The sequence below is a fragment of the Eriocheir sinensis genome, chromosome 41, assembly GCF_024679095.1.
Source record: "Eriocheir sinensis breed Jianghai 21 chromosome 41, ASM2467909v1, whole genome shotgun sequence".
NCBI lineage: Eukaryota > Metazoa > Arthropoda > Malacostraca > Decapoda > Varunidae > Eriocheir > Eriocheir sinensis.
In genome coordinates this window covers 6,900,779-6,911,919 of record NC_066549.1, presented here as the reverse complement: position 1 = coordinate 6,911,919, position 11,141 = coordinate 6,900,779, and the positions used below count along the sequence as shown (strand labels likewise).

The window sequence follows — 11,141 nt, the reverse complement described above, 5'->3', positions numbered from 1 at the left end:
TAACACTCTCCCCTCCCGTAAAGAAGTGTCGTGATGGTTTCTCAGGAGGAGGAGCTGTTCATGTGGAGGCGACAAGGAGAATAAGGCAAAATGATGTGGAAACGGTTCCGAAACATTTTTTTTAACACGAAGGTAAAGGTACAGGAAAAAAAAAGGTAAATATCCTTGAAGAAGACTGCATGCTCAGTGACATATTGCTCTAGACGAAGACTTATATTACCTTAAAAAAAAAAAAAAACAAGGAACCACTGGCATATGAAAATGTAGTAGTAGTAGTAGTAGTAGTAGTAGTAGTAGTAGTAGTAGTAGCAGCAGCAACAGCATTAGTAAGTAGTAGTTGTATTATTATTATTATTATTATTATTATTATTATTATTATTATTATTATTATTATTATTATTATTATTATTATTATTATTATCATTAATGATAATGATGATAGTAATAATATTGATCGACAGAGAAATCAAAATATTTTTCTCAAATGCTAAATATCAACACCACAAATAATGCCTCCCCAAAATAAGATAATTGTGTCCCTAAATTTGAGAAGATGGACAACTGGTTTTCGGTAAGATGGTTTGGCGACTTAAACAAAGTGAAGAAAATTATCTGATTCCTCATCTTTTGACTCCTTGTTTCAGCCTCACGGGGAACTACTACCTCAGGACCAACGACGCCCCGCCCTTCGCCATGGGATAGACCAGTGGCGTGCTAAGTGAGGTGTGCCCGCCCCCGGGGTACGCAGCATTACTCAGAGGGGCACGTGGGAAGGTAATGATCAAATAGGTGATAACATTTTCATACTATCACGTCATCTACCTTTTTTGAATCGACAAATTTGCTGGATGTGTGTCGCTGTACAGTAACAGTTATCTTCAGGAAACACTGCAGGGAGTCCACAAGTTTTGTTCACGTTAGGTTTTGTTGAGTAAAGTGAATACACGGACCAGGAACGAAGGCTTTGGATCATCATTTGCCTTTCGGATCAGCCCAGCTTTGTGAGGCCCCTCCCTCGGCAACACGTGTTATCAAGAAAAGCAGAATGGGTCTGGAACAAAGCATTTCTGAATTGGAACTATCTCGCTCCTATTATAGTTTAAGGGTTCTCTCTCTCTCTCTCTCTCTCTCTCCTGCTGAGCGCTTGCATAACTGCTGAAGATTTAGTCGAGTCAAATGCCTTTTCACAATCTAAGGAGTCATGATACGTAGCGGTCTACTGTACTCTGCTGATATGTCGGACACTTGGCTCATGGCGTGGATGTCGTTATCTAAGTGTTCACTACGAAGTCCTGTTTTTTTAAAGCTGGGTTGGGTCTAATGCTGCATATATTCTGTTTCTTATGATCTTAGTGAAGAGTCTGTAGTTTACCGTGAGAACTTTGATTGGTCAGTTCAGGATATTCAGCTGAGGATGCTCTCAAATGTACGTACTTGGTGACATGTAAATCCGTTTTTAGTATAGTTCCAAAACGGACAGAAACCAACAAATCGACGGAGATCGACAAAAACGTTGTCGCCCGTCTCGTTGTAGCGAATATATGGATAACTGCAAATAGGAAACAGTTTCATGTTGCCGGTTGTGACCTGAGTACCAGAGGCATGAGGTCGTCACATTATTTTAAATTTTGAATAATTACTAATTGAATTATTGCAGACTGTCGTGTGTTCCGAAATATACAAGAGCCGTTGCTGTGCGTGGGATATTGGAAATCTCTCCAATGGAAATATACATCACATGTTGAATGATTTATTATTTGTTGTACCTGGTATCGTGTAGGAACACAAAACCGAATTAGTATAATCATATATTCGTTGTATCGCTGCCAACGGATTTGACGTACACTGTTACCAATGATATCTTGCCTCAAAGGTTTATGTAATGACTGATACATGTTAGGAATGTTGTTCGTGGAATGTGTTGCTTTTTCGACTTTACGGAATAAATAAAGTTGAAAGTCAATTCATGCTAGTTATTACATGTACAATCAGGTGTATGCCACATTAAATATTGGAAACACTTATCCACAAGGATTTGTATTTTAGAAAAGTAAATTACAAACTTGTAAAAATGTATCGCCAGCAACATCACAGAGACCGCCAGACTGGAAAGAAAATTGTGATTTCTCCCAGCTGCAGCGCTAATGTATTCACAGAAAAAAAAGAAAACATTAATAGATTCAGTGTTTAACTCCGGACATTGTTATCATGGAGACAAACATGTGCAGACTCCAAATTATCATCAACGAGGCCCATAGAGTTTAAGCATATTTTCCCACTCAGAATACTACCGTTTTTTTTTTTTTTTTTTTTTTTTTTTTTTTTTTACAACAAAGGAGACAGCTCAAGGGCAAAAAAAGTGTAAAAAAAAAAAAAAATCCCGCTATTCACTGTTCCTACGACAGACAAAGGTAAACAGTCGCCAGAAGAGAAGTATTTTCGCCTCATGAGCTCACGCCCTGGGTATCCGCTTCTCCCCGTGACTGCCACATTTCCTTAGCTATAACCCAACCGGGACTAAACATTCAACATATATATTTCCTTTCCGCAAGACGCGCGGCCATCATAAGAGGTGAAGGTAAAGTTGTGGGGACACGCTACAGCTGCGCGTGGTTGCTGTGATCATCTCCGTCGCATTGACCCTTAAAAAAAAAAAAAAAAAAAGATCAGGTGTGGGACAAGGGTAAGTTTTTTTTCCTTAACATTTTTCAGGACTGCAGTTTAGATTAGTTTCGCGGTGCTCCCGATAGCGATAAGGAATACACATAACTTGTTTACGTTTTTTATTATCGTGTGCGTGACCTTCAAGTAGCTGTGGAAACCCGTGGACTTGTTTTGAGAGAACTTTTTTTTTTTTTTTTTTTTTTTTTTTTACAGCAAAGGAGACAGCTCAAGGGCACAAAAAAGTAAACATCAATAAAAAAAAAGCCCGCTACTCGCTGCTCCTCAAACTAAACTAAATGTCACCGTTACTTGATGGCGCTGGTGGTCCTCAATGCAGCTGTGAGGTGAGGAGGAGGAGAAGGAGGTGAGGAGGAGGATAAGGGGAAGTTGGAAGGTTGATAGATAGAAGGGTGAAAGAGAAAAGAAGAAGATGGGAAGGAATGTAAGGGAGAGGGGGAAGGGGAGAAGAGGGAACTGAGGGGGAAAGGAGAGAAGGGAGAGAGGGTAGGGGAAAAGAGGGAAGGGGAGAGAGGAAACATGAAGAACGGCAAGGAAGAAGGTGAGAGAGTAGACAATAAGAGGGAAGGGAAGAAGAGGGAAGAGAAGGAAGAGAGAGGACAAGGAAAAAGATAAAAGGAGAAAAAAGACCAGAGACAACGTGGGACAGAAAAAAAAGCAAGAAAGAACATCATCAACAACAACAAGAATGCGATACAGTAAGAGAGAGAGATAAAAAAAAGGAGAAAACAAAACGATACAAAACGAAATTAAACCAAACGAAACCAAACCAGGAACTTCTTATCTCCGAAAGCAAATTATCTTTTTTATTTAATTTCGGGTTTTCCTCGCGCATGCAGGTGACGAGGTTCCCAGCGGCCAAGCAGCTTAAAGGCGGCGGTGGCGGGGCGGGGTTCCAGCACTGAGTGACTGAGGAACCGGCGCGGGAGTCACCAAACTGGCCGTGTCGAGAGGTCGCCGGCTAGTCTACAAGAACACCCGAACACCCTCTTCATCATGCTCCTCTCTGTCTTAGGTGAGGGCCGAGTCGCTGAGTCCTCACAAGGGAAAAAACTGAAAGGGGTATCGGGGGTAATGACTGAGGTGGAGAGGGAAGAAGGGAAAGAAAAAGGGACTCTCGGACATGAGGTAAGGGAGGAAAGGGGGAAAGAAAGGGGGGACTACATCTTAAGGCCACCTCTTAGGATTCTTTACAGGAGCAGCGAGTAGCGGTCCTTTTTTTTTTTTTATTGTTGTTTCCTATTTTTTGTGCCCTTGTGCTGTCTCCTTTGGTGTAAAAAAAAAAAAAAGGAGAGATGTAGGGTAGGGAAGGAGGGACAGAAGAACAAATTGGGGAATGTTTCATCCTATCAGTAGAAAAAAAAGGCGTAAATCGGTCGAAATTTCAAGATGTTTTTTTTGTTTTTGTTTTAGTTATCACCCATATCTTACCGCGGGGGTGTGGGGTGGGGGGGGATAATCTAAGCGTAAATAACAGGTCTCATCGCTTCAACCAGTCAGTTAAAAAAAAGCTCTCAATCCGTCAATTGTTTCCAGGTGTTTTTATTTTCTTTTGTTTCAGTTTTTCTCACATATCTTACAATGGGGGAGGCGCGTCAAATCCCTAAAAAAACTGGTCTCCTCGTTTCATCAAATCAGTTAAAGAAGAAATCGATCATTCAGTTTTTCCACATTTCTTTTTATTAGTATTTATCCATATATTGTTTTACCTTCGTCTCCTGTTACTAAATGGCTCAGAGCGTCTTGTATCAGTGATGAAGGGAAACACACACACACACACACACACACACACACACACACATGCTTTACCTGCACTTTATTGTAATGTTCTGTTATTCCTTTTTTTTTTGGGTGGAGGTGGGCGAGCAGGGACTTGGCACCATATGACACAATAATATATTCATAGTTGCTGTGCCATGAATGTACACCCCAATCAATCAGTTAATCAGTCAACCCTAATATGGTGTATATATAACTGTCGAGCATTGGCCTAGGATGTGTGTTCGACTCCTGCTCCGTCTGAATGTGCCGTGATAAGCGCACTACAGACGACGTGAAGTCAGAGTTCCTGCAGTCTGTGTGTGTCAAGGGGTGGTATTATAAGACACTCTTGGTTCTCATATCAGCTATTGCTAAAGGTCAAAGAGGCGATCAATCGGGTTCTAATAAGTGTTTCTTCAGGTTCATGGCACAGAGGAAGGGTCACACTACCACCAGGGTCATAAAAACTACTCCTGGAAATGCTCAAAACTACTACGACAGCCTTGTCAAATAGGTGAACTTGGCCGACGAAATGTTTAGTAATACGGCCCTTAGCTAACTCTTGCTGTCTTGCCGTGACAGTCGCCGTCCAGGTGGTGGCCGGCGCCAGGGCAGACGACGTGAACTTCCTGCTGTGGACCAGGTGAGCCTTTTGTTTTCGCTTTACTACAGCTTCAATCATTTCATATATTGTCAATTCACACATCAAGGCATCTGGACAGGCAATTTGAAACCGTCATAATAATATTTGTTATCACTATCATTATTTCTTTCCTGAAGCATCCAGTAACGTCTTTTAAATTTGCTTAGATCTTTGGCATCGTAAAATTAAAGCGACTCAAATAATGACAGATACTATGGCAGTACTCCTGCTGTTGTTCTATTAGGTGTTATGAAAGTACTCCCGCTGCTGGTCCGTTAAGTCCGTGGCGTGTCATGAAGGAAACTTTATAAGGAGCGCTAACAGGTGTTCCGCCACTCCCCGGCAGGAGTAACCCCGGCGACTTGCAGTTCCACACGCTGCTGCTCGGGGACGCCGACAACCTGGCCGCCGCGCCCCTCACGCCCTCCGACCCCACGGCGCTGCTCATCCACGGCTACACCTCCAGCGGCTTCACCGGATGGTCCCGCACGGCCAAGACAGGTGCGTGCGTGCGTGCGTCCGCCCGTGATAAGTAGGGGATACTCGCCAATTCGAACGCATCTTTTCAAATGGTTCTGTTATAAGGCTAAGAATCAACCTGCTCTTGAAAAGTGAAATGAGGCATGAAAATGAACTACCGTCAGAGATTGTTTTGATTACTCGTTTTGAAACCTCGGCTCAGCTTATTTTCTTCTTACCTCTTACGAGTACTAATAGAAAGGGCGCGTGACAAAGTGGCGATACCCCCGCCCCTCCTCCTCCTCCTCCTCCTCCTCCCCTCCTCCTCCTCCTCCTCCTCCTCCAACTACTACTACTACTACTACTACTACTACAGTACTACTACTACTACTACTTATACTACTACTACTACTACTACTATTACTACCATTACTGTTTTATTAGAGTGCTCTGTTTTTGGTCTCTTTCCAGAGCTGCTGAGTTACAGCCCCTACAACGTCATCTCCGTGGACTGGGAGAGCCTTGCCGAGGGGCCCTGGTACCCCGGGGCCGTGCAGAACACTCAGGTGGTGCGTGGCCAACTTTTAAAACTTAGTAACACTGATAACATGCAAATCCATTCCCTACGATTGTCTCTCGGTTTTTAATTTACTGTCTGTTGGACTTTTTCTTCTTTTATTTTTTTCCTGTTCTTTCTTTTTTCATATTGTCTCCCTCAGTCTCTCAGTGTCTGTTTATCCGCCTTTTGCTTCTTTCTTACTCCCTCTTTTCCTCTCCTTTGTCGTCTTTGCCGCACGATTATTGGTTACTTCTCATCATGGCAAATCCCCTGAACGTTTTTTGGGTTGCTATTTCAATCCCTCTCACTCTTGAAGCACGAGTGTTTGATTCCTTTCTACTTTGCAGCACACTAAAATATTTCTTAGTTACGTCTTCGTCTGTAGCACGCTGTTGTATACGGCGTTATTAAGTTCCTCTTGATGGTACAACCACAGGCTATAGTATTTCCACGAGAAACTGGCGGGTGGGGAAGTGGCGGCTGCGGGGTCAACTAAGCGCCGCACCTTGCCACACACTCTCAACACCTCTCGCTTCCTCTCATATGTCAGCTATTTACTACCTTTAAATGAATGTAATTAAATAATTGGATAATCCAATAAGGTCATATAGTGTTAAGATTGTTTCGTTTTTGGGATAATAACAAAGATTCTGTATAAATACCACGACACTTGACAACGTTGGAATACAACGGTGTCAAGTGTCGTGGTATTGATACAGAATATTTGTTATTAACCTAAAAACGAAACAATCTTAACTAGCTGACCCCGCAGCCGCCACTACCCCACCCGCCAGTTCCTCGTGGAAGTATACTATAAGAATACAAAGTCGTCCCACACACACCATGATGACGTCACACTGTTCTCATCTGATTCTATTGACCTAAATCTAGGCTCCAGGGTTCTCATGAAAACAACAACAACTAAAAGTAAAGGGATAACTCATGTGTGACAAATATAATGCAAGTAAAAGGTAGCGAAAACAAGTCTTAGCAGTGGAACCGTGTGACGTCTGCGAGAACTGCCTCACGATTGGACCAGAAGCGGGGCGACAGTGTGTTCCTGGGCTGTGATACAATTTTGTCTGTCCATCCAAGGTGTAAATATTAACTTTTGCAACGGCTCCCAAAGAGTCGATTAATGTGGTGGCTACGGCCGTGCTCTTTGTGAGGTATTAAATATACGAGTCCTCTGTTCTGTCGTGTAGGTCGGGGAGCGCACGGCCCGCCTGCTGGAATGGCTGCAGGAGGAGGCGGGGCTGGACACGACGCTGGTACAGGTAACAGGTCACTCCCTTGGGGCTCATGTGTCCGGGGCCATTGGTCAGCACCTTCAAGGCTTCCGCCTCCAATATATCACGGGCAAGTGTGGCCTCGTTAATACCTTCGTCAGGAGATAGATACATAGATAGATAAAGATATAATGTTGTAGGCTTGTAGCTGTTATTGTTGTTATTGCTGTGGCTGTTTTTTTTTTGTTTTTTTCTACGTCTACACCTATAGCAACGGTAGGCTTTTTTGAGGGGCCTGGATGGTGTTCGGCTCCAGCCCGTCATGGCGCAGGCAAGTGTTTATAGTGGCGCCATCTTCTCTTGGCTCATGCTGCCCCCCGAAACTCGTTCTTGATTCACTTGGACGGTTTCCTCTAGAGTCCGGGTTGATGGGTGGTCTTCAGGACAGCATGTGGGTAGTTTTAAGCCACTCGGCGGTGACTAAAAAATCCGAGGTGGTAGCGTGGGGATTCGAACTCGCTTCGTCCATCACGTGGTGAATGTGGGCCCAGTACGCTACCACTCAGCCACCGCCTACCAATTATTGTTGTTGTTGCTGCTATTGTTGTTAGTATCATTATCATTACTCGCCCCTGACCCCCACCCTGGGTATGGCCGCAGGTCTGGACCCCGCGGGACCGCTCTTCCACAACGTCACCTCGGACTTCCGCCTCGACGCGTCCGATGCTGAGTTCGTGCAAGTGATCCACACCGACGCCTGCTCCATCATCGAGGTGAGTGCGCGCCGCGGCCTGCCGGGGTGGCTCGACGGGAGGGCAGACTATAATGATGTTTGTAGACGTGTACTTAAGTGCAGTCATATTCAACTAGTATGTACCACGTTGTGACTTGCGACAGTTTCTTATTTTATCACTTTAGGTAAAAAAAAAAGGAAAAAAGTGCCTTAAATAACGGCTCCTTGAATCTGGGTGCTGCGGTAACTACATAGGTAAGAGGTAAAGTTGGGGTCTCCGCAATAGCTGCGCGTGGCCTCAGTGCTCACTGGGGAAACCTGCGGAAGGTAAACTGTGGTAAACTGTTAACTAAGGATGCCACTAAATGCTGTAATACTCAGGGCCGGAGACAAACCGGCATTGTGTGTGTACAGTCTTAAAAGAAACATAACTCTCTCGAATCTAAACCGGGGCCGCAATCACCGTGTTCATAAGTGACGTATTTGAATGGTTCACGGTCTCCCAACTTCAATATTTATTTTGATTATGATTTTTTTTCAAAGAAATTGATAAGAGAAACAGCAACACACTATCACTACTCTGTTGTCATTTCCTTCAATACAACAGCAATTCTTGCAACTAATTCTTCTGTTACCACCGCAAGGGTCCTGAACGAGTCACACCTACAAGCTTTCCTTCTCCTAAGCTTTTTAACAACCTTCGGTGGCGTCACAGCAGCTTCCCGTGAAGGTAGTTTTTCTTCTTTCTCTGTTACTGTGATTTCATTCGTTTCATTGGCTGGCAGAATCTCCTTTGTTATCTCTGTTCGTTCTGTTATCAGAGGTCCATCGCCATTTTCGGTAACATTCTTAGTCTCCACAGAAGCCTCCTTAATGGTTTCCTGTGAAGGTAGTTTTTCTTCTTTTTCTGTTACTACAACTTCATTCGTTTTATTGCCGGGCAGGATCTCCTTTGTTATCTCTGTTCGTTCTGTTATCAGAGGTCCATCGACATTTTCTGTAACATTCTTAGTCTCCACAGAAGTCTCCTTAATGGTTTCCTGTGAAGGTAGTCTTTCTTCTTTCTCTGTTACTAAAGTTCCATTCGTTTTATTGCCGGGCAGAATCTCCTTTGTTATCTCTGTTCGTTCTGTTATCAGAGGTCCATCGCCATTTTCTGTAACATTCTTAGTCTCGAGAGAAGTCTCCTTAATGGTTTCCTGTGAAGGTAGTTTTTCTTCTTTTTCTGTTACTACAACTTCATTCGTTTTATTGCCGGGCAGAATCTCCTTTGTTATCTCTGTTCGTTCTGTTATCAGAGGTCCATCGACATTTTCTGTAACATTCTTAGACTCCACAGAAGTCTCCTTAATGGTTTCCTGTGAAGGTAGTTTTTCTTCTTTTTCTGTTACTTCAACTTCATTCGTTTTATTGCCGGGCAGAATCTCCTTTGTTATCTCTGTTCGTTCTGTTATCAGAGGTCCATCGCCATTTTCTGAAACATTCTTAGTCTCGAGAGAAGTCTCCTTAATGGTTTCCTGTGAAGGTAGTTTTTCTTCTTTCTCTGTTACTACAACTTCATTCGTTTTATTGCTGGGCAGAATCTCCTTTGTTATCTCTGTTCGTTCTGTTATCAGAGGTCCATCGCCATTTTCTGTAACATTCTTAGTCTCCACAGAAGTCTCCTTAATGGTTTCCTGTGAAGGTAGTTTTTCTTCTTTTCCTGTTACTACAACTTCATTCGTTTTATTGCCGGGCAGAATCTCCTTTGTTATCTCTGTTCGTTCTGTTATCAGAGGTCCATCGCCATTTTCTGTAACATTCTTAGTCTCCACAGAAGTCTCCTTAATGGTTTCCTGTGAAGGTAGTTTTTCTTCTTTCTCTGTTACTACAACTTCATTCGTTTTATTGCCGGGCAGAATCTCCTTTGTTATCTCTGTTCGTTCTGTTATCAGAGGTCCATCGACATTTTCGGTAACATTCTTAGTCTCGAGAGAAGTCTCCTTAATGGTTTCCTGTGAAGGTAGTTTTTCTTCTTTCTCTGTTACTAAAGTTTCATTCGTTTTATTGCCGGGCAGAATCTCCTTTGTTATCTCTGTTCGTTCTGTTATCAGAGGTCCATCGCCATTTTCTGTAACATTCTTAGTCTCGAGAGAAGTCTCCTTAATGGTTTCCTGTGAAGGTAGTTTTTCTTCTTTTTCTGTTACTTCAACTTCATTCGTTTTATTGCCGGGCAGAATCTCCTTTGTTATCTCTGTTCGTTCTGTTATCAGGGGTCCATCGACATTTTCTGTAACATTCTTAGTCTCGAGAGAAGTCTCCTTAATGGTTTCCTGTGAAGGTAGTTTTTCTTCTTTTTCTGTTACTTCAACTTCATTCGTTTTATTGCCGGGCAGAATCTCCTTTGTTATCTCTGTTCGTTCTGTTATCAGAGGTCCATCGCCATTTTCTGTAACATTCTTAGTCTCCACAGAAGTCTCCTTAATGGTTTCCTGTGAAGGTAGTTTTTCTTCTTTTTCTGTTACTACAACTTCATTCGTTTTATTGCCGGGCAGAATCTCCTTTGTTATCTCTGTTCGTTCTACTTTATGAGGTCCATCGCTCTTTTCTGTTGCGTTCCTCCCCTCCACAAATGTCATCGTAATGCTTTTCTGTGAAGGTAGTCTTTCTTCTTTCTCTGTTACTAAAGTTTCATTCGTTTTATTGCCTGGCAGAATCTCCTTTGTTATCTCTGTTCGTTCTACTTCATGAGATCCATCGCTCTTTTCTGTTGCGTTCCTCCCCTCCACAAATGTCATCGTAATGCTGTTCTGTGAAGGTAGTCTTTCTTCTTTCTCTGTAACGAGAACTTCATTCGTGTTATTCCCTGGCATATTGGGTAAATAGTTGAGTCCCCCCTCGTCAACTTTCTGGCAAGGGTTCATAACGGCCATCTCCACGGTACCGGAGGTCGCCTTGTCGTCCGGGTGCCCTGCGGAGTTCGCTCCGCCGGCCAGCGGCAGGCTGCTGCCGCCCAGATTCCCCAGGCACAAGACGAGCGTGCACACTGCGAAGAGCGTCATAATTGTTGACTGTGAGGATATGAAATTAAAAAGA

The 11,141-nt window shown here is 43.2% G+C and overlaps 1 protein-coding gene and 2 long non-coding RNA genes across 4 annotated transcripts in view; all 3 read left to right on the top strand.

Moving 5' to 3' along the window:
- Window positions 1-2,285, top strand: part of LOC127009592 (uncharacterized) — a 2,968-nt gene extending 683 nt beyond the window's left edge. Inside the window, exons 3-4 of one of the 2 annotated variants that reach the window (XR_007762090.1) lie at window positions 645-774; window positions 1,658-2,285. This is a non-coding gene — a long non-coding RNA (uncharacterized LOC127009592). Of the gene's footprint in view, window positions 1-644; window positions 1,115-1,657 lie in introns of those variants that run through there. The other variant, XR_007762089.1, reaches the window with a different exon arrangement.
- Window positions 2,286-3,402: 1,117 nt separating this feature from the next.
- LOC127009746 (pancreatic triacylglycerol lipase-like) lies at window positions 3,403-8,486 on the top strand. Its single transcript, XM_050883125.1, has 7 exons — window positions 3,403-3,697; window positions 5,026-5,086; window positions 5,433-5,587; window positions 6,017-6,114; window positions 7,310-7,463; window positions 7,994-8,106; window positions 8,448-8,486. Exons 1-7 carry the CDS (start codon window positions 3,679-3,681, stop codon window positions 8,484-8,486), a joined length of 639 nt encoding a protein of 212 aa, XP_050739082.1. The 5' UTR covers window positions 3,403-3,678.
- A 163-nt stretch (window positions 8,487-8,649) lies between these two features.
- LOC127009591 (uncharacterized) lies at window positions 8,650-11,141 on the top strand. Its single transcript, XR_007762088.1, has 5 exons — window positions 8,650-9,114; window positions 9,274-9,366; window positions 9,526-9,591; window positions 9,751-10,068; window positions 10,387-11,141. It is a non-coding gene; the product is annotated as an uncharacterized LOC127009591 (long non-coding RNA).